This window comes from Oryza brachyantha, chromosome 5 (genome assembly GCF_000231095.2).
Source record: "Oryza brachyantha chromosome 5, ObraRS2, whole genome shotgun sequence".
Lineage (NCBI taxonomy): Eukaryota > Viridiplantae > Streptophyta > Magnoliopsida > Poales > Poaceae > Oryza > Oryza brachyantha.
In genome coordinates, this window is record NC_023167.2 from 7,847,432 (window position 1) to 7,870,047 (window position 22,616).

The window sequence follows — 22,616 nt, forward strand, 5'->3', positions numbered from 1 at the left end:
TACCAAAATATGCATTTTCAATAGCAACCTGAAATTTACAATAAACTTCCAGCCTCATCCCATATTCATGGTTTACTCATATTGTTTTGAGTGTGTTACTGACAAAGAATCATTAAACATTTTCTAACCATAGATAGGATTCTTGCAAAGATAAAAGTTAAAAGCGAGACAATTCATTTCCCTTTAGTTTGATCACTCGTAGTAGCGGCAAATTGTCGCTAACAAATCTTACGTCCATATATAGCAGACATAAAACATGCAGCAATTACTTTGAGAACATCACATGATTCCACCACTAAAAGTTAGTATTGCAATTGAGCAACATGAGGGAAAACTTGTAACATTTCTGCAGCACCCACTTTATTTTTCAATTTTACGCCTTTTCTTGTCAGATGTTTTCTTCTCAACATGATTCTGAGATCTCTGCAAAAAGAACATAAGAAATGCAGATAATAACAAATTAACCATACAATACTTTGAGTTAAAAGCATCCAACATCAAGGTTTCCAACGCAAACCACAAAATAGAAACTGAACTATTTTTAAAGCATGTCCATCATCCTAGTATGATCTTCATGGTGTTATGCTGCTGGAGATCAATTTGATCTAGAGAAATGACAAGTATGATAAATCCAAGTTTTGAGCTCAATAGGCCTTTCTATATATGACACCTAAAAAGCCTTTGATATGTGCTTTGCAGCAAAACATAGGAAAAGGATGACTTTACCTTCTTCCTCCTCCGGTTTTGGCGTTGCCTGCCTGAATCCTTCTTTGGCTTTTGTACTTGCTGAAACATTTAACAGCCATTGTCAGAATAAAATACAGCAATTTGGTTTAAGAAAATATTTTGCACATGAGAAATCAAAACATATAAAAAGATAGCGCAAACACCTGAGCAAGAGCAACAATTCGAGCATGTCTTTCAGCATGTGTCTCTTGTTCTTCCTCCAACTCACCATCACTGTTCAGCATCAGCTTAAGCCTCCCTTCTCCTAATAATTTCTTTGATCGACCATGTCTCTACAAGAAATAAACCAAAACTAAGACATGTGAAGGTATCTTGCACAAGATAACCCCCATCGTTTTTCTTCTGATAGATTCATTTTATGCACAATGGAAATCTTCTCCCTTAAAAATTAAAAGAGGGAAATATTAGCTTCCACCTAAATTACACACCTTTGATTTAAGATGTACCCTGACCATCTCCTCATTTAGGCAAATGATTCTAGGACAAAGCTTGCACTTATACACAGATTTGCACTTCAGTATGTACTTATTGAAATCAACTTCCAAAGCATCATCCATGTTAGCAGCATCTTTGGTTGAATCAACATTACCACTTGAGGCTCTCTTAATAGGCAAACTTATGTCAGGATCTTCTTCATGTCTTGGACTGATGTGCTCATCACTATCTGAAACCAAAACTATGATAAGCAAAATTTCATTGTGGAGATTTATCTTCCTGAAATTTCAGAACGCACTGCATTGGATGAGTCGGTAAAGAATGCTTCACACCAAGTGATTAATGTCCTTCTATTGAGAAGTGAGATACAAATCATTGCAAATAGTCATTGTTCCAACAAGGACTGAAATTGACACGACAAGCAGGAACTATTGATGACCATAACTACATCGAATTCAAATATTACAAGGTAATAATTATAAATGATCAGATCACAGATTTCACATATGCATCACTACTTCGCTTAAATTAAATAAGAAAAACGGCTTATTAATAATTGAAAAATAATTTATGGGTAAACTTTTATATATATATTCTTAGCGATCTAAAAGCAATGGCTAGAAAATAAACTACGGTATTTTTTTCTCTTCTTTTTGGGGTGGGGGTGGGGGGGGGGGCAGAGAGACGGCTGGGGACAGGTAATTAATGGACACAATACACTTGTGAAAAAGACATGGAGTACCAAAATGAGATCCCTGAGGAGACCCACATTACTTGGCCATGCTAACACAGTGAAAGAAACAAACTATAACAGTGGTGGTGTACTGATACAATGAGAGACTACATTATAGCATTATAGTCAAACATAATATTTGTAATCATAGTTCTACATAACCATCTAGAAAAGAGTTTTGGGGGGGGGGGGGGGGGGCAATGTTAAATACTTCCCACACAATGGCCAATATTTTGAATGGCAGAGCATCAATGAACAATACCTACTAAAGGCCCATCAACATCATTACCGGAGCTGTCTTCACTTTGATACCCTGAACCTGATAAACATTACAGAGAAAAATCATTAATAATCACCGCATATAATTGACAAATATTAAAGCTATTGCAATTTTGTGTACAAGGTAATTAAATTAAAGCAACAAAACTTAGCTGACATAGGTTATCCTAACAAATACTCCATGCGCCTTATATTATTTGATGTTGTTGACTTCTGTGTCTACCTTTGACCATTCATCTTATTCAAAAAATTTATATAATTATTAATTATTTTGTGATGATTTGATTTGTTACTAAAAAGACTTTAAGCATGACTTGTAATTTTGGTGTTTACACAAAATAAATTGAATAAGACAAACAGTCAAACGTAAATCTAAAAATCAATTGTATGAAATAAAAGAAACGGAGGGAGTAGTTTAATTATAACAAATATAGAACAGGAAAGAAACTTTGTCCACATTGCATTAGACAGTAACAAACTAACAATGGTGGCTACTATCCCCATGGTTAGAATTTCTTTATTGACTCAACTGCTTTGAATCTGAATTAGCAAAGGGTTTGTTTAGTGCGAAATATAATAATTCATGTAGAACCTGGCATCCTTCAATCAAGATTTCCAGTATATCAAGAACCAAAAAGAAGTAAGCTGAACCCATGCTGTCACTTCAGAAATCCTATTTGTGCAAATAAATCACTCCAAGATAACATAAAATCATGAAGTATAGGAGGATCCACTCATCGCCATGGTCCTGTTGGAAGTACAGCCTCTTGATCATCTCGACAGCCTCCGGCAGCAGGTGTCGTTGGTGAGGTCAGGTTTTGGGGGAGGGAGAGGGAGCGTCTCCTCTCCAGGAGGGGATTTTTGCTTTGTAGGGCACGTGGGTGTGGAGAAGCATGGGCTGTTGGATCTAGGTCATGACCTTGTTCAGAGATCTTGCATTAAGCGTTCTCGGGCCTAGGCCTAACTCTCTGGTGCACTAAACAGGACCCAGGGCCTCAATAATCTGGGGTTCGAGCAGGATATGGATAGTCGAAGACCAAGTTAGAGAGGAGGGGGAAACGCTAGAAAGTCTCAAAACAATCGATTAAAGATGCGCGGAATGAAAGAGATTTTTGGATCAACCTACAGATCAGACACCTAATTTTTATAGAAAAATTGAGCAGTGTTTCATCATATATGATGAAATATAATGGAATTAGATTCTGAAACACTTTTCGCTGTATAGTACGAATCGAGCATTAACTATTGAATCATGTATTATTCATAAAAACATTAACAAAAAAATATAATAAAAAATAGTCACTGCAATATTTTGATTCAACACAATGAACATTGAAAATATATTAACTGAAACATCAAAAAAGTCATAAAAAAGTACTATTTCAGATTTGGTTCTTCCTACTCTATGGTCATGCAACAACATAAAAAATATCCGGTGGAACTTATAATCTAACACAAAGGGGCATCAAAGATACATTGGCTGCAAATCACAAAACATGCCATGTCAAGATTTGGCCTTTTCCTTCACTCTTCCCCACTACCTCGCGTGTAGAGCCTGCTCCTCTCCAAGCCCAGCTGCACCTCTTTCTCTTTCCAATGGCCTCATGCTACGCTGGAACCTGCTCTCCTTCAAGCTTAGTAGCACCTCTTCTCCGAGCTCTACAAGATGTTGCCACATCATGCTCGCTGTTACCAACAATGTTCTCTCAGCAGCTCAGGGTCACTGACTTCTTGTTGAGAACTCATCAATTGAAGTTAAAGGGGGAGAAAAGAGAGGAACAAAGAGGCTAGCTGGGCATTTGGTGATAGAGCAAGGAGTGGAGGAGAATGACTTTGGCCTAGATGGGACCCACCAAGTGAAGCAAGTGTGACCTATGGCTCCGTGTTGGACAACTAATTGGAAGCAATTTCAGAGATTTTCAAATAAAACTTTCTGTTAGCTTTTGAAAAAGACCAAGAGTGTCCCAATTGGGCACTATGCGTAGAAGTTATGGCCATTTTACTATAGTGCAGCCAGATGGTGAGAAAAAACACTTGGCTCCGCCAACAGAGATTCAACTGGATTGAAAAGGAGGGAAACAGGGACTTGCCTAAGACCTCCAGAAGTTTAAAAAAATTCAACTGTAGTTCCATTTATGTTAACACACACTTTACCTCCAGCGACACAAGATTTAATCTGATTAATCCAGATAGGAGGGAAGCCTTTCCTTTAAAGCACTTCAAACAAAAAAATATCCCAGCAAACTCTACCATAAACTTTTTCAAAACCAATTTTAGAACAATGCTTTAATTGGGCATGTGTGCAGTTGTAACTCGTTTTTGTCTTATGAAAAAATCAGCTAGTCACAGCTAATGCTTTGTTTTCTTGGTTTTCTGAAAAAAAAAAACAGATTCTCGGAGAATTTTACGCGTTCTAGGCGGTTTTACAAAACTAACCAATGGAATGCCTCTCATACTCCAAGGTCACAAAGGTACAGCACCGTGAATGGCACTTGGTTTACTCAAATGTGAAAATACGCCACGTGGTCCTACAACTGCAGCGACAAAGACTGCTCAGCAGCCAGCTGCAAGTGCTTCTTCAGTTGCATCCACAGGTAGAACAGAAGATGTTCAGTATCACTGTTGCAAGGGCTTTGGACACATGCAGCGAAAGTACTCAGAAACAAGGACAACTATTCTATTCTTACTAAACCAACCAAGATTTGACTATTAACTTCGGGATAACTACTCAGATTCATGATCAACTTGGATGAGTAAGAATAGAATGGTTGCCTTTGTTTCCGAGTACATGAGCCCATCGAAACAAATTGGATTATGGTGGTACAAGATTTTCCTATACCTATACCCAGAACTCAACAAGCCCAAAGGCAGACTATCATACTGGCTTAGACCTGACTCCTGATTGCTCATGTGGTTTACTTTACATTTAGATAACATAGAATATACATTAAATCACTGTGTAAGTGAATATTACAATTCACTGATAGATCCCAGCAAGTCAACAACTATTACTAAGAAACACTACAGTTTTTCAACTATCGAAGTCTACGGACAATATATTTACAAAAATACATAAGTACACAACTGAACTAGCAACATAGAAATTGATAGACCTAGTTCTGTAACTAATCACATGAGCACATATTGCTAGTAACAGATATCATATTTCAAAACACTGGTCCCAAAACAAGAAATTAACGACAGTGGTTACGTACAACCCATAGGTCCTGTAATTTTAAATGAAAAAAGCTGAGAAAATACGAAAATTGGGACTTAAAACATAAAAATATTAGCTCGTCTTCCTGGTTTCTAAAATTACATGAAGGTCCAATAAATTGCCACCAGGGACGAATCTCGAATTAATAACGTTATTAATGATAGAAAATCAACAAAGCCATCTACTGTTGTTGTCTTGAGCACAATCTACAAATCCTCTTTAGAGTTACTTGGATAGTCAACGGGTGTACATCCCAAAAGGATATCTCATGGAAAAAATATACAAAAATAGGGCAGTGGTTCAAAGTTCAAAAAGAGAGTACAGAATATACTTGTAAGATGACAAATAACAAGAAAGTGTGTATCAAAAGCTTACTTTTAACATCCTGCCGTACAAGCGACATGAGTGCTTTATGGACAGCATCGCGCTCCACATTTTCCTCTAAAATGAATTAAGAACTCAGAAGAATGCTCATGTGTACCGTTTGATCCAGATCAAAGATAGAAAAAAGATTTACCACTTGCAAGGAGTTGTCCTAGGATATCAGCAATTTTTGAGACAAATTCAGCATCTTTGGCAAGAAGTGGAAACCCACAAATAGCTTGTATTCTAGTCTGCACGCACATTTAATGAGGGGTTAATCAAGCAGAACAGGTGGAACCTGATGTACATAATGCATTCATATGGTTCTAGAGAAAACTGAATGCATAACAATATTCTAACAAAAATAATTTACTTCTGAAGAAAAGTTCTTGATTGCCTTTACGCATTTAACAAACAAGTGCCAAACCCTAGGTATCAAAAGAAGTTCTAGAACTCATCTGAAGTATCAAGTAACCAGGGGCAAGCATGAGCAACAACCATTAAGGGAGTAGGTACAGACAAATTACATTTACTCCTTATATGTTTATGGCATAAATACAGTAGACGATATATGAATATCAGAAAGAAAATGGGCATAAAAAATGGTAGGAATAATCCAATGTTTCATATGACAACCTAACACGAAATGCACCAGATCCCTTTTCCCTAGTTACCACATACTCCCTCCATTCCATATTATAAGACTTTCTGGGTTTGCCTAGATTCATCCATGTATATAGTTTGTATATGTGTCTAGATTCATTAGCATACGTATGAATCTAGGTAAGGCCAGAAAGTCTTATAATGTAGAACGGAGGTAATACCAAATAGCTTCTTTAACCAACAAAGGTATCATTTCATCATTTCAAATGGATAATACCGCGCATCAAGCAAAGCCTATTATAATATTTTACGCCAACATGCATTTTGGTTTGAAGCCTTACCAAACATTTGGTCTTGGCAACGAAACAATCAAGCCCTTAGTAGCAACAAGGGCATTGGTGTGATGATAAGAGCCAGAGAAAAGTTGAAGCCTGGGAAGAGCGATTGCATCTCTTTTTTTCTATGTCTTCTCAAGGAATGATCATTTTCAACATGAACACAAATGATAGATGCACCCCAGTTAATGCATATTGTTCAGCTAGCACATATATTGGGAAAAAGTTTGGTTGTCAAACAGGAAAAGAAATGATGCAGCTACAAATGGAGCAGAAAGTGTGGCAACGGTTTGCCAAAAACTCTCTGGGCCAACCGAGTTGCCTACAGTAAAGACCTGCACTGCAGACCAACTTTAAGCAGACAAATCTAGCTTTTCAGGGATTCTTAAACGAATGAGTAAATTAACACATAATGCAAGTCTTTTGCTTGTTACTAACGTTAGACTAGGTCGTATACGAGCAGCATTATGCAGAACAGGGAGAGGGCATACCGCGAGCTCCTCCATGTCGACGAGGTCGAACATGGCCTCCATTGCGCGCGTGGCGAGGGCCGGGAAGCTCCGGAAGAAGCGGAGGATGAGTTGCGCCGCGAGCTGCTTCGCCTTCACGCTCTTCCCCTTCACGGCCGATATGATCGCCTCGTAGTCCGCCGCGTGCTGCAATGCGAAGGGCGCCCCCCCGAGCAGAAAAGAGAGAACCCCCGTCAAAACCCTAGGCAGGGGCCGTAGCAGCGAATGGAACGGCGGCGAGGTCGCGGAGAAGGATCAGAGGCGCACCTGGGACTTGTCCTTGGCGGAGGAGAGGCGTTCGCCGAGCTCATAGAGCCGCTCGACCTCCGCTGCGTCGGCGTCGGCCATGGCGGCGGGGAGCGGGGAGATTTTGGGGGTTAGGGTTTGGGAAGAGAGCGGAGGGTAAGAGATGGCTGGTTCACCGGTTCACCTCCATTAGGCCTCCTCAAGCAGTAGACGATAGACCGGTTAAATAGGATTTTTGCTGACGTGGAGCTGGGAGGGGAAATAAATCATCCAAACTATTTCTTCGCTAATCTTGAACAAGAAAATAAGGACACCAAAGTCGATATTATCATCAATATTATCTTTTTCTCTATCGATAACAGATCTGATGCGCCTCCCTTCCCAAATCCATCGTCTCCATTCTCTCTCGTGCCTTGTCTACGCGTCAATTTCTCTCATGCCATCCCTCACGTGACTGCACTCTCCCTTCTATTTCTTCCTCTTCGTTTTCCCCCTGCTCGACGGATCTCGTTTCTCGCTGATTGCTGAGGCTATTGACAAAGGCTGCAGCAACTTAGCCATTCCATGCATGGGCGATGCACGCTGCAAATTAAGAATCAATTTACCTCACTTGATCTTTCTAATTTACTATATTACTAGCAAAATACCCATACTTTGCAATGTTACATAAAATGTTTTATAGATTTTTTAAGACGGGTAAAATTGTATTCTAGAGATGAAATAAGATATTAATAACATATAGAAAGACTATTTTTTAACACTAAATAACATAGAGTAGTTGATAAAAAAAATAAAACAGATGGCGAGGTGGCAGATTCACTGCCACCACCATTGCTTTCTTTTAAAGTAGTATAGATATGTAAAGGCTCATTATGTTTGAACTTGCAGTGGAGAACAATGTACAAAAATAGGAAATCAAAATCTTCTATGGAAATCAAATAAAATTGATGTGCAAGCAACCATATACAAAGTAAAGTGTACCATATATCAACAAGACTTAGTCCAACTTACGTACCATCCAAGCTGCCAGCAACAGAAAAGAACCTTGGTCTATTTGACAGAAAACTCATTGTTTGAGACTTCCATTACTACCCCAATTTACATCAATATGACAAATGAATACATAGCACGAATGCACCAAGAGTTGGGAATTTAATGTGATCCCCAAGCTAAGATTACCAAAACATTGCAGGATGTGCTGGAATTGATACTCTGATCACATGTCAGTAAAGCAAAGGAAATATTCATTTATCAATGGTGTTCTATCAAGTAACACGAGTATGTACTGATAACAGATTGACAACTGATATTATCAGTGGAGCCAGGCGTAGACATTTTCCCATTAAAATTAGCTGATGCAAAATGAATAACTTGCTTTAGCTATTTTTCTCCCTAATCAACTTTTTATACAATTGCTCTAACAACCCAACTAAACAGATGTTTTCCTTTTTGCAAGGGTAATCCAGATGTTTCTAGTGACACGGAGGAAACACACCATTTCAGATGTTTTCTAGCACCATAGGCAAATAAATAGATTTTATATACCATGTGTTCTCCTTGAGCAGCAACATGCAAAGAAATCTATTAATGGATGGTGTAGAGCAGTGTTGATCTTAACCAAAATATACCCACTGGCAGGCGACAGAAAGAAAAATCTGCTTGACCATTATGTCAAGATGGAAGCAAATTACCTTGACCAAACAGAAATTATAGAATCAGCAGTTGGTATTATAACACATTTCTTCTCATTTGGTCAAAACAGATAAATGCTTGGATTTAAGTATTGTCTTCCCTAGACTTTTTGCAAACGGCGGACATGACCATAAACAAATAATTTGTATGACATTACAAATAACCTTTACTTTTAGCACCATGCAGGCAACGAGTGCAGCACCAACATCACCTACGTTGTTTTTCTCAATGAAGATGATTGTTGAATTAATACTTCAGAGGTAGACAATTCCCAAAAAATCTTCCCAGTCAGGACCTTGGCTCTGGAAAAAAAAAGTATATTAGTGAATATTGAAGAAACAATTATGGGTTACTTTCACGAAATTTAGTTTTTTTTTCATAAGAACCATCGAAGTAAATATTCAAAGAACAAAAATCAAATCACTCTAACCACCATCTGCTAAGACCAATGATCACTGCTGCTGTCTCCATCACCCAGGACAAAGGGTTCCACATAAACTTGAGAAACTTAATCATAATATACTCCAAAGAAAGTGAAAATGTAAGGCGTTCGTAACAAGAATGTGTTTCAGGTAAACTGTGATCAGAAAAGGCAGTCAACTTACACACTTCTCCAATCTGTTTGCGCCAAAAAGCTTGCAAGTGTGTTCTGTAGCATCTTCTAACGAAAGCCCCCTATGAGATGTATTTAGTTATGCAAACTAGATTTTCCACAAAAGGCATCCATTTTTATAGAACCACAAAAGGCATATCATTTTTATAGAATGCTTCCAACAAACTCAGCCATCCTAACAGATGTACCTACCAAATCAATATATTCTGAGAAGCTATTTATGTAGACGTAAGCTGACATAAGGTTATATTTGCTGCTAGGAATTTTACCAGGCACCGGCATTTCTTCTTTTCCTTATCCCATATGCTCACAAGAGCTGATGGAGATCAACCTAACAGAGAAATTTACAGTTCTATTTGTTTATTGGAAATATTAATTCACCATTTGGTCAAAATTTTAAATCGGATAGAAAAATCAATTTTCTGTTCAAGTGAACTAATTGCTAAACTTGGACTTGGACTTGCATCAGAAGTATAATCAGAGTTTAGTAATACCTAGCTATTTTTCTAGTCTAACATATAAAATAGAATGACGTAAAAGCATGCCCTCTAGCTTTAGCTAAAAAAAACTTCTCAATCAATTCACATAAACAAAAACAGAACAGGTCAAGTGTTCATTTCTTGAGGTTGCAAAGTACGTTTGGCCTATTGTTTCTATGCTTTCTAAAATAGCTAGCTTAGCCTCCTTATGCTGCTTGTACTCATGGTTGTTGCTAGTCTAACATATAAAATAGAATGATGTAAAAGCATGACCTTTAGCTTTAGCTAAAAAAAACTTCTCAATCAATTCATCTAAACAAAAACAGAACAGGAGATTATTCTATTGGCATAGCAGTCCAATATGCTCTAAAAACATGTAAAGAGTATGGGTAGATAATTCTATAGGAATTCACAGGTGACATGAATCTATATAAAACCCAAAATATATACAGGTTATAATTTAACACTTACTAAACAATCATTTGAGAATTGGTTATCCATAGCTCCATACTATTGCCTAGTTTGGCATAATCTTTACTGTTATGTTGCTGTATTTGTAACTGTATGCTCAACTATAGATGAATGCAATTATTGGATATATATAGAGAATCATCCAGATATTACAGCTTACTTATCCTTATCTCTGAAATCAGTTGTAGAGCGAGCAGCGGGCGCGGCGTCCGGCGAGGAGCTGCGTGGCGGCGGTGGCCGGCGAGGGAGGGGGCTGTGGGGAGGGGCGCGGCAGCGCCGGGCGAGGGAGAGGCACGGCCGTCCGCGACGGCCGATGCGGCAGCGGCTGTGGAACTCGAACCTAGACCTCGTGGTGCTGCATGGTTCTACCTAATGCAATTATTAAAGGTGCTGTCGCTGATTGAGAAACCTATAGTTACCTTATATTCGTTGTATAGGGGAATGAAGCAAACAAGTACTCAGTCATAATACAATTATACAGGTAATACTTCAAGATTCACCTAGAGAACAGGAATTGCAAAGATCTATCATTAATATGCTCTGTCCATAGTTTTATAATGTTCACATGCTCACATGGCAATAAAAACATACAAGCAGTAGAGGGCAATATCATTATTCATTAGAACAAAGACAACAAAATATAATAGGAGTTGGTGAGGGCTAGATATATTGATGATTACCTGGGAAAACTTGAATACGCTTATGACATCCATTACTTATGGTTTCTCAAATTAAAAGGAACTTTTTAGGAAAATGAAGAAACCAAATGCTTATTTTCTCTGTCTGGTCAATAAGAAATAACCAAAGTTAGTTCTGTTAAATGATGATTTGAGAAGAACAAAGAAATCCTGCCTGTGATTTCAGAGCAGCTGCAGTTTCTGTATCTACACTGATGGTCTCTTGGACGGTCTATAGGAGTTGGCATGAAATTAGTGTCATAAAACAAGGGTGTGAGTTGGCATGAAATTTTTGTAAGACTTAGAAATACACCCTGAAATAACAAACTAGATCAATATATGTGCTCTTTGAAAGATGATCTAACAAGCTCAGTTAGAAGCCATATATATAACCTGGGCTTTGTTATATCAGGTGCCCTCAAATCACTAAACATCTGCACAAAGAAAAACAACTGTTATGGTCTAAGGACACAAACAGGGAAAGAGTGCAAAATAATATGATAAGAAACATGGAATTTTAGTTTTAAAAAGACAAACACCTGTTCACTGATCATTATCAGACTTAGTATTGGTCTACTAAGACTCCATTGGTTACCCGCATCCTCAAAGATGATGATCTCAGAAAGCGCCAAAAGTATCTGTCACAAAAACAAAATGTAATTGCATCTAGAGCTTTCAGAATATGCTAGGGTGTGTTTAGTTCTAGGGATGGGATGGGTTGACTCTAGGGTTGAAATAGAGCCAACCCATCCCTGATCTTGTTTAGTTGGTGGATGGGTGACATGAGTTAAACCCAGAAAAGGAATATTTCTCTAAGATTCAGGTATAATCTATCCTACCAAAACGGTAAGACGGATCCATTCTAGGATGATCACAACGCACGGAGGGGTTGTCCATTTTATTTATTAATTTATTTAAAATATATTACTTGTATAAATATAAATTCAACTACTTTAGGTTATTCATATATTAATCCAAGTATTCAATATTTTATTTTGGATATGAGAGGTAACCTCTATCCCATCTCACCCCTTCAACCAAACAAAAATCATGTCCACCCATCCCATCTCATCCCTCCCACCAAACAAAAAACAGAGTTCAACCCATCCATCCACCCAAACAGAAAAATAAAACCAACTCATCATATAATCCAGGGAAAGATCCAACCCAACCTATCTCGTTCACGAACCAAACGCATCCTAGAGGAAACTACAAACACAAACCTGAGGAAACAGAGTGGGGAACTCTCCAATATGCAGAGCAAGATTTAGTGCAGCTGGTGAAGGAGGGCCATCACCACCTGTGATATTGTTGAAATAAAAGGCCGCCAAGCTATCAATGGCAGAGGCACACTGCCAGAAGGAAACAACAATTTACTAGATTAGCCCAAACAACTAGCACTAAAAAAACAACGATGGACTCCAATGCGATGATGAGCACATGAGCATAGTTAAGGGCCCTTTGGCTTAATCAAGGTGGCCATGGAACCAAGCACATGGAGGAAGCCAGACAAGAGCAGGGGATAAGAGGGAGGTGCCACGCCCGGAGTTTTGTCCTAAGCCTAAAATCGTAAAAAAAATCCGTAAATAACAATTGGCTTAATTAACTCAGGAAAAATCCCTCTAAAAGAAATTAATTCAATTAAATCGAGGCTCGCAAATCGACTAACTGGATTTAAATTCAAATTGCAGAAGTATAAAATTTGGCCAAACAAATTAATTAAAATTCGGCAAAAATGGGGTTTTCCTTTTTCCCTCCTTTTTTCCTTTCTTTTTTCGTTCCTTCTCAAATTGGGCCGAAGTCCAATTTTCCTCCCTTTCCTTTTCTTTTTCCTTTTTCTTTTTTCATCTCCTCCTTCCCGGGCCGGCCCAGCCGAGCCGGCCCATCTTCCCGCTCGGCCGGCCCAGCCGAGCCGGCCTCTCCCGCGCGCGCCACCTCCCTCCCGGGCCGCCGCTCGGCCCAGCTGCCCCAAGCCGCCAGCCCAGCTTCGCCAGCGTCCGCGCCCGCGCCGCGACGAAGTCCGCCTCGCCTCCTTCCTCCCTTGCGCCACTGACAAGCGGGCCCCGCCTGTCAGCGACCGAACCCGGGCGCCGGCCGAGTCCGCCTCCGTCCCGACTCCTCCGGACGCCGCGCCGTCGCGCCGCCACCGCAACCGCCGCCACCGAGTTCGCCGCGTCGTCGACTCGGTCTCCACCGGCCGCTCCACCCTAGCCGGCGCCGCCCCTATAAAGCCCCACCTCTCCGCCCCACCGCCACTTTTCACCTCCTCCGTGCACCGCCGCTTCCTCGCCGCCGTCGATCGATTCCGCTCGCCGGACGCCGTTCGTTGCCGCGGGACCGCGTCGCCACCGCCGCCTCGTCCTCGCCGCCTCTCCGTCGGCCTTCGTCGCCACCGGTGGTCGCCAAGCTTCCTCGCCGCCTCCTCGCCCTTTTCGCCGTCGTGCCCGACTTCGTCGTCCGCGCGTCGCCGTCCGCGCTCGCGACGTCGCCGCCCCGCTTCGTTCGCCATCGCCTGTTCCTCCTCCTTGCCGACGTGCTGCCGCCTTCCATCACCGCTGGTGAGCTCTCCTCTCCTCTCTCCCTCCTTCTTCCCTCTTCGCCGCCGCTGCCGACCTCCCCATGCCGTCGGTAAGCGCCAGGAGCCTCGCATCGCCGCCGCCGGGTCGCTGCCGTCACGCCGTCGTTGCCGTGCCATTCGCCGTCACCGCCGTGCGCCACTGCTCCGGTTGCGCCGCCGTCGTGCGCCGCCGCTCCGGTCGCGTCCGCCGCTCGGCCGCCGAGCTGCGTCGCTGCTTGGCCGACGCCACCTCCTCCTGCACGCAACCATCGCTCCGCTTTCCCCGGTCGCCCCGTCGCTCGCAACGGTCGCCGCCAATCCCGCCGCCCCGCTGCAGCCCCCTCCTCTTCCTCCGTGCGCGCGCCGCTCGGCCGTCGTCGCCACGCCACCCCAGTGAGCCAGCTCTCCTCCCTTCCTCTGTTTCTTCGTGCCACCGCGAGTGCGCCCCGCCGCTCGCCGTCGGCCGACGTCCTCCGCCGCCACCCGATCCCACGCATCGTCGCTGGGGGGTCGTGCGCTGCCGGCGCTCGCCGTCACATCTCCGCCCGTTGTCACCGTCGTCGCACGGTCGCCAAGCCTCCGCTGCCGGCGTCCGTCATCGTCTCTCCCTCCCGCGCGCCGTCGCCGTCGCCCTCGACAGCGTGCGCCGCCGCCCGTCGCCTCGCGCCGGTGGTCACCGACGCCGTCGTCGCCCTCCGGTCGCCGGTCGATGCCGCCGACGTCGACGCCCTCGCGCCGCCGGTCATCGCCGTAGCGACCCTCCGCCGCCAACGCCACCTTTCCCCTTCCGGTCGGGACCGTCTACCCCTCCACCTCTGCTCAGGGCCACTGACGAGTGGGTCCCACCCGTCAGCCGTCCGCCACCCCCCTTCCTCTCTGTCCTCCCCGGGTCCCACCTGTCAGCCTCTCCTCTCCCCTCTGTCCCACCAACAGGTGGCCCCCAGCCGTCAGCCCCTCTCTCCTCCGCTGACGTCAGCAACCCCATTAATTGCGCAATAATTAATTTAGGATTTTTCTGTTTAGCTAAAAAACCCAGAAAACTTCTAAAATTCATAAGTAATTCATCTAGTCTCCGTTTAGGTCCATTCAAGTTTCATTAAATCTAGAAAAATGCCAAGAATCCATTAAAAATAGTTTCTTTTTCTGTTTCAGTAGTTTTATAGCCTGTTTTGTTTGTTTTGCCTTGTTTGTCGTAGGTTTTGACCCCGTCGCAGCGCCGTTCGTTCTCGAAGTCGTCGCCGAAGTTCCTCGTGGGTCTAAGCAAGGCAAGTGGCACCCTTCTTTGATCATATTGAACCTATGATTATAAAATCCCCCGCTTTTACATTCAAACATGCATTGTTTTATGCAAATCTATTTATTGTATTTATCTATTGGGCAATTACCAATATATCCGTTGATTCCCATTCATTATTATTGTCATCCCAGGGTTAATTTGACTAGAATTAGGGTTAGTCAATGCTTAGCCATGCTTAGTTCAACTAGCTCACCAATTATTATTTAATCATCTGTTACACTTTGATAGACATTTAATGGTTGTAATCATTAATAATCTCCCGATGTGGATTAATATAACTAAAATATTGCTTATGGTGGGCTGTGGGTGTATGGTTTTGAGAGTCGTGCCAATGGCAATTAAGGACCGGTTCTCAGGAAACCCTGAAGGTCTTACACGTACTAACCACAAGCCAGAATGGGCAACGGTGAGACTCGTAATCTAGCTTGTCCCTATTCGACGTACCGAGGCAAGGGTAGGCGTGATGGAGTATGTACGGGCAATCGTGGTGTAACGAAAGCCTCTGCTGCTTCCGGATCTACCAAGGCACAAGAGGGGACTGTCCGACTTGGTGTAAAGGAGGGGGTGAAACCTGAAGTGTGGTGCGATTGTCTAGGGAGGGCTAGGTGAAAGGTCTTATCATGGTTTCCGTACTGAGGTATCGTGGTAATACGTTGGGGCATGGTAACATGCTTGGCAGCCATGTCTTGTGGGTAAAGTTGTACACCTCTGCAGAGTAAAACTATTCGAATAGCCGTGCCCATGGTTATTGGGCTAACTGACAGATTCACTGGGATTAGTTGAACCATTAATAACCTGATTAATCTTGGAACTGGTTTGACCCTGCGCAACGTGGTGTAACGTTGGCAGTGGTTTGGGTCTGTCGCAACGTGGTTTAACGTTGGGCAGAGGGTTGACCCTGTCGCTACGTGGTGTAACGTTCGACAGTGGTTTGGGCCTGTTGCAACGTGGTGTAACGTTGGACAGTGGATGATTATTTTAAATGTTACTTTACTTTTACTTCAGTTTATTTTATCTACTGTTTTGCTAAATTACTGCAGCTTTGTGCAATTTAACCTTAGCCTATCCTTGTTACCTTATTGCATTCATTATTCTCCCTCTCTTGGGTGTTACTTGTTGAGTACGGTGGTTTGTACTCAGCCTTACTTAATTTTCCCCCACCAGAGCAAGTGCCAGAGCCTGTGTCAGAAGAAGGTTGTTCCGAAGGTTGAAGTAAGGTTCAGTCCGCCGTCGAGAGTGCCTGTGGTGTGGAGCCGTCTTCGCCAGCTGAAGCTGAAGACTAGATGGTTTAGTTTGTTTTCCTTTTCCGCTGCATTTCGATAGATAATTGTTTTCATTTGTTTTTAAGTCGTGGAACTGTGTATTAATTTGTCATAGTGTGTACTCGGGCTGATTCCTGGACCGAGATTTAATGCATGCTATTGTTCAGAAATTTGGTGTAAATTTCTGGGCGTGACAGGAGGAGAGGCTAAAAGCTCCTTTATTGATTCCTTAATAATAAAGAAACAACACAATCATTTACTATATATCTAAGAACATAGAAATAATCAACAAATCAGGATTATCTTAACCTGAATCACTTGAACTATTGCCGCTATTGTTTACATGCACAAAGTGTTGTAGGTCTAGAGAGGTCAACTACTACTATGTGGGTCCTAACACGGTTGCACATGACATCTAAGAGAACAAACTAAGAATAGAATATCACGAAGGCATCAATTATTATCTACCAGTAACCAAAGGGGCAGTTTAAGCCCTAATTCCCCAACGGTGCGTAACAAGAAACGAGGAACATTTTTCATGCAGTAAAAAGCATTTCACATACCTGTGTTGATATCCCTATATCTAGACCTTTCAAGCCAGATTCAAGAGTGCTGACAATATGCACGAAGGTATTTGTATCCAAATTGAGAACAAAATTGATATGGTTGCTGAACATAATTTCAATATATCCACGGTATGCTTTTGACAGCTGAAATAAAGAAAAAGCGACTGATGAATGTTTCCACATATGAAACAAGAACAAGCTAGTTAACCACACATCATGTGGGATAACCCAAGATCTGGAACAGTGTGTATATTGTTTGTGTTGAAGCCAGATGAACCACACTCCACACAAGGTGGACAACATAGAGTATAGCATTAACCCTGTACACATGGTACCTGAGCAGAGGGCGTAGAGGGACGAGGGGAGAGGTGATGGAGGGCGCCGGGCGAAGCAGAGGCGTGGCCTCCTGCGGTGGGGTGAGGGGCGGCGACGGTCGAGGGAGAGGCGTGGCAGCGATGGGTGACACCGGGGTCTCTGGTCCCGGGGTAACCGATGGGTGACACATGAGCACGCCAGCCGCTTGGAGTCACCTCTGGGTGTGTTGACCGCACTATAGGTCAGGTGGCGGCACGTAGCAACTGCGGTAGTCATTCCGACGGCGCCAGCGCCCCTGGGAGAACCGGCGGATGCTCCCTACAGGTGAAGGAGCCTGGCGTGGAGTTCTGATTGGGCGGCGCTGGTGGCAAAAACTCAGGGTGTGACCCCGGTGCTCGCCATCTGATGCATTCCCATTCCCAGCCCCGCTGGGGGTGGGGTGCAGAAGATTGGCGCCCCGTCTTCCATCCTTTTTGGTGGTGGATGGCGAGAAACCACAATCGACAAAGATCAAACTCTCATGAACACGCCCCCTACCTATCGCGCCAGCTGTTAGAGGGTGAATCTCCTTTAGCGGGAAGCCACGACTCCCCTTTGTTAGTTCGGCCATGTCACGCCCAGAAATTTACACCAAATTTCTGAACAATAGCATGTATTAAATCTCGGTTCAGGAATCAGCCCGAGTACACACTATGACAAATCAATACACAGTTCCACGACTTAAAAACAAATAAAAACAATTATCTATCAAAATGCAGCGGAAAAGGAAAACAAACTAAACCATCTAGTCTTCAGCTTCAGCTGGCGAAGATGGCTCCACACCACAGGCACTCTCGACGGCGGACTGAACCTCACTTCAACCTTCGGAACAACTTTCTTCTGACACAGGCTCTGGCACTTGCTCTGGTGGGGGAAAAATTAAGCAAGGCTGAGTACAAACCGCCGTACTCAACAAGTAGCACCCAAGAGAGGGAGAATAATGAATGCAATAGGGTAACAAGGGATAGACTAAGGTTAAATTGCACAAAAGCTACAGTAATTTAGCAAAACAGTAAATAAAATAGACTGAAATAAAAGTAAAGTAACATTTAAAATAATCATCCACTGTCCAACGTTACACCACGTTGCAACAGGCCCAAACCACTGTCGAACGTTACACCACGTAGCGACAGGGTCAACCCTCTGTCCAACGTTAAACCACGTTGCGACAGACCCAAACCACTGCCAACGTTACACCACGTTCGCAGGGTCAACCCAGTTCCAAGATTAATAAAATTATAAAAGGGGTTCAACTAATCCCAGTGGGTCTGTCAGTTCGCCCAATAACCGCGGGCACGGCTATTTGAATAGTTTTACTCTGCAGCCCCAACGTATCACCACGATACCTCAGTACGGAAACCATGATAAGACCTTTCACCTAACCCTCTCTAGACAATTGCACCACACTTCAGGTTTCACCCCCTCCTTTACACCAAGTCGGGCAGTCCCCTCTTGTGCCTTGGTAGATCCGGAAGCAGCAGAGGCTTTCGTTACACCACGATTGCCCGTCCATACTCCATCACGCCTACCCTTGCCTCGGTACGTCGAATAGGGACAAGCTAGATTACGAGTCTCACCGTTGCCCATTCTGGCTTGTGGTTAGTACGTGTAAGACCTTCAGGGTTTCCTGAGAACCGGTCCTTACTTGCCATGGGCACGACTCTCAAAACCATGCACCCACAGCCCACCATAAGCAATATTTTAGTTATATTAATCCACATCGGGAGATTAATAATGATTACAACCATTAAAGGTCTATCAAAGTGTAACAATAATTAAATAATAATTGGTGAGCTAGTTAAACTAAGCATGGCTAAGCATTGACTAACTAATTCTAGTCAAATTAACCCTGGGATGACAATAATAATACATGGGAATCAACGGATATAAAGGTAAATGCCCAATAGATAAATACAATAAATAGATTTGCATAAAACAATGCATATTTGAATGTAAAGCGAGGAATTTTATAAACATAGGTTCAATATGATCAAAGAAGGGTGCCACTTGCCTTCTTTATAAGCGAGGAATTTTGTAAAGCGAGGAGGCAGAGACAGCGACGGGGTGGCGCGGCTCGGAGCGGCGACGAGCGGCGGGAGGGAGAGACGATGACGGAACGCCGGCAGCGGGGGCTTGGCGACCGTGCGACGACGGTGACAAAGGGCGGAAATGCGACGGCGAGCGCCAACAGCGCACGACACCCGGCGACGGCGCGCGAGATCGGGTGGCGGCGGAGGACGTCGGCCGACGGCGAGCGGCGGGGCGCACTCGCGGTGGCACGAAGAAACAGAGGAAGGGAGGAGAGCGGCCTCACTGGGGTGGCGCGGCGACGACGGCCGACGTGACGAGATCGATCGGCGCCGGGCGACGGTGGCGCGGCGGCGCTGCGGAGCGGCGACGCGGGCGGATGCGGCCAGAGGAGCTAGACGGGAGCACGAGGGAGGAGTGAGGTGGCGTCGGCCAAGCAGCGACGCAGCTTGGCGGCCGAGCGGCGGACGCGACCGGAGCGGCGGCGCACGACGACGGCGCAACCGGAGCAGTGGCGCACGGCGGTGACGGCGAACGGCACAGCAACGACGGCGTGACGGCGACGACGTCGGGCGGCGACAAGCGGGCGGCGCGGCGAACGGCGACCGGCACTTACCGATGGCACGGGGAGGTCGGCAGCGGCGGCGGAGAGGGAAGAAAGAGGGAGAGAGGAGTGGAGCGCTCACCAGCGGCGACGGAGACGGCGGCGCGTCGGTGAGGGCGAGGCGGAGGTGGGGACGCGGACGAGCGGCGGCTTGCGACGTTCGGTGGCAAGGTCGGCCAACGGCGTCGAGACGACGGGGCACGGCGGCGGGAGGGACGAAGGGGGGCGGCGACGATGCTCGGGTGCACACCGGCAGCGACGGAGGCCGGCGGGAGGTCAGCGAAGTAGAGGCGGCGACGGTGACGCGAGTGGGCGGCGACGTCCGACGGCCGACGAGGAGATCGGCGGCTGACGGCGACGGAGGGAAGCTTCGGGCGGAGAGGGGGAAAGTGGCGGCGGGGCAGAGGCACGGGGATTTTATAGGGTGGCGGCGCCGGCTAGGGCGGAGCGGCCGGTGGAGACCGAGTCGGCGACGCGGCGAACTCGGCGGCGGCTGTTGCGGCGGCGGCGCGGCGGACGGAGGAGTCGGGGCTGAGGCGGACTCGGCCGGCGCCCGGGTTCAGTCGCTGACAGGCGGGGCCCGCCTGTCAGTGGCGCAAGGAAGGAGGGAGGCGAGACGGACTTCGCCGCGGCGCGGGCGCGCGAGCGGGCGAGCTGGGCTGACGGCCCAGGCGGAGGGGAGGCGTGCACGGGAGGAGCGGGAGGCCGGTGGCCTGCTCGGCTGGGCCGGCCGAACGGGGAAAGTGGGCCAGCTCGGCTGGGCCGGCCCGGGAAGGAGGAAAAAGAAAAAGAAAAAGGGAGAGGAGGAAAATTGGACTTCGGCCCAATTTGAGAAGGAAGGGAAAAAGAAAGGAAAAAGGAGGGAAAAAGGAAAACCCCACTTTTGCCGAATTTTAAATTAATTTGTTTGATCAAATTTTATTCTTCTGCAATTTGAATTTAAATCCAGTTAATTGATTTGCGAGCCTCGATTTAATTAAATTAATTCCTTTTAGAGGGATTTTTCCTGAGTTAATTAAGCCAATTGCTATTTACGAATTTCTTTTACATATTTAGGCTTGGGATAAAACTCCGGGCGTGACAGGCTAGGGGAGCAAGTGAGAGTGAAGGTGCCGTCTAGACGAGGGGTCAGGACCCTCGGGGTCTGTGCTGACACAACGATGTATACATGTTCGGGCTGCCGGGAGGCATAGTACCCTACTCCTATGGTGAGTTGCTTGGGGCGCAAGAGATTACACCCAGTGAAGTTTAGTGACCAAGCGCACTAAGTCATTTCTGAGCCTTTTTTCCTCCTTTCAAGACAAGAACTAGGGCCTAGGAAAAGCATGTGCCCTAGGGCATTAAATGCCTGTCTAAATCGCGCATGGCAACAGCGCGTGCCTTTTCGCGTGCAGGCCATGTCCCATTGTGATGCGGGTGCAACGACCAACGTCCTCCTCACATCAAATGACGAATCCCCCAAGTTCCTTCGTATCCAAGGCGCGACAGAAGCAATGATGGGCTGCCTCGAGAAACGAGGCGTCCTCTCTCTCCCGCGGGAAGGAGAGGCAGAGAGAGACTATCTTCATTAATAGCTGATGGGACGGGGTTGATGCAAGTCCTATCCCCCATCGGGGTAGGCACATCCTTCTAACATGCTTTCAATCTGTCGTTGTGTCTGTCAGTCTGGGGGCAACTTACCGTGCCACTCGCATGCCACATTAAATGCAGCCCCAGACAGATGGCAGGGCGCATTTAAACCAGGGCGGTAGGGCGTCATGCGCAGGGCCCCTCTGTCTGTATGCCTCCTGGCGCGAGGGCCCGAGGGGACAGGGTAGCCCGACTCCTTCACGTGAGGATGGCTGCCTCTCTCACTTGCCGCCCCAAGGCCCCTCGGGGTGGGCACGCGGTTTTGGGGCGGTCACCCTTGTGCGGTGAGGCCCAAGGGCCACAACTAGCTTTTCATCGTGACCTCCAAAACTAGCACATATATTATTTTAGTCTTTTGTGTGAAGTGGAAAATGTAGGAATAGCATAATACCTGGTTTGCGCGAACCTCAGCACAACTTGCCATTCACATTCACCATATGCATCCCTATGGCCATGTTTAAGCATGTCATCAACAAGATTGTCAAGTTTATAACGAGACCCTTTCATGCAATTAAAGAACACCCGTAAATTAAAATTGTACTTAAAAATAAAAAGAATACCATATAATTTTACAGTTTTCAAATTGAGATATTTAACTATTTACCATAGTTAAAGTGAATGCCTATATCCTTCCGAAGGTCACAGTTAGTTTGTCGTACGTGTATTAGTTGAGCAAAGGTATAGAGTAAGTATGCAAACCGTGATTTCGTCCAAGTGCCGAATGATTGCTAGTAAAGTCAAGCAATTCCGTACAAGTTAAAGCAGATATCACTGAGATAACATGTGCCTAAAAATAAATTAAAAAGATGACAGTCAGTAATAACAACTCTATATAATCCATATGGCATTGCACGAATTGCAGCAGGTAAACAAATCTTCAAATTCTAAAAATCAATACATGCAAGATTATTTGGCTTTGG

The 22,616-nt window shown here is 44.9% G+C and overlaps 2 protein-coding genes across 4 annotated transcripts; both read right to left on the reverse strand.

Annotated features, from left to right (window-relative positions):
• LOC102721273 (apoptosis inhibitor 5-like protein API5) lies at positions 1-8,044 on the reverse strand. Of its 2 annotated transcripts, none has more exons than XM_015837274.2 (9): positions 7,489-8,044; positions 7,204-7,368; positions 5,929-6,025; positions 5,787-5,852; positions 2,178-2,234; positions 1,176-1,423; positions 891-1,019; positions 727-786; positions 1-423 (listed from the first exon to the last, which is right to left on the reverse strand). In XM_015837274.2, the coding sequence occupies exons 1-9, from the start codon at positions 7,567-7,569 to the stop codon at positions 361-363; spliced, it is 966 nt and encodes a 321-aa protein (XP_015692760.1). In that variant the 5' UTR covers positions 7,570-8,044; the 3' UTR covers positions 1-360. The 2 variants fall into 2 exon arrangements, with proteins under 2 accessions (XP_015692760.1, XP_006654221.2); XM_006654158.3 differs by having other exon boundaries at positions 1,176-1,411; positions 7,489-7,965.
• A 3,461-nt stretch (positions 8,045-11,505) lies between these two features.
• Positions 11,506-22,610, reverse strand: LOC121054565 (exportin-7-A-like). Of its 2 annotated transcripts, XM_040524682.1 has the most exons (6): positions 22,396-22,610; positions 22,088-22,141; positions 12,623-12,751; positions 11,939-12,037; positions 11,793-11,833; positions 11,506-11,631 (listed from the first exon to the last, which is right to left on the reverse strand). In XM_040524682.1, exons 2-6 carry the CDS (start codon positions 22,118-22,120, stop codon positions 11,607-11,609), a joined length of 327 nt encoding a protein of 108 aa, XP_040380616.1. In that variant the 5' UTR covers positions 22,121-22,141; positions 22,396-22,610; the 3' UTR covers positions 11,506-11,606. The 2 variants fall into 2 exon arrangements, with proteins under 2 accessions (XP_040380616.1, XP_040380615.1); XM_040524681.1 differs by having other exon boundaries at positions 11,587-11,833.
• Between the last annotated feature and the right edge of the window lie 6 nt (positions 22,611-22,616).

Excerpts from the sequence above, each read along its gene's own strand:
- LOC102721273 (XM_015837274.2), bottom strand. The coding sequence starts at position 7,569 with ATGGCCGACGCCGACGCAGCGGAGGTCGAGCGGCTCTATGAGCTCGGC. Across the intron at positions 1,424-2,177 it reads TGTTGATGGGCCTTTAGTAG|TTTTGGTTTCAGATAGTGAT; the intron begins GTATTGTTCATT and ends TGCTTATCATAG. Across the intron at positions 1,020-1,175 it reads GGGTACATCTTAAATCAAAG|AGACATGGTCGATCAAAGAA; the intron begins GTGTGTAATTTA and ends TATTTCTTGTAG.
- LOC121054565 (XM_040524681.1), bottom strand. The coding sequence starts at position 22,120 with ATGGCAAGTTGTGCTGAGGTTCGCGCAAACCAG. Across the intron at positions 12,752-22,087 it reads CTGAGGTTCGCGCAAACCAG|TGTGCCTCTGCCATTGATAG; the intron begins GTATTATGCTAT and ends TCCTTCTGGCAG. Across the intron at positions 12,038-12,622 it reads TCCCCACTCTGTTTCCTCAG|ATACTTTTGGCGCTTTCTGA; the intron begins GTTTGTGTTTGT and ends TTTTTGTGACAG.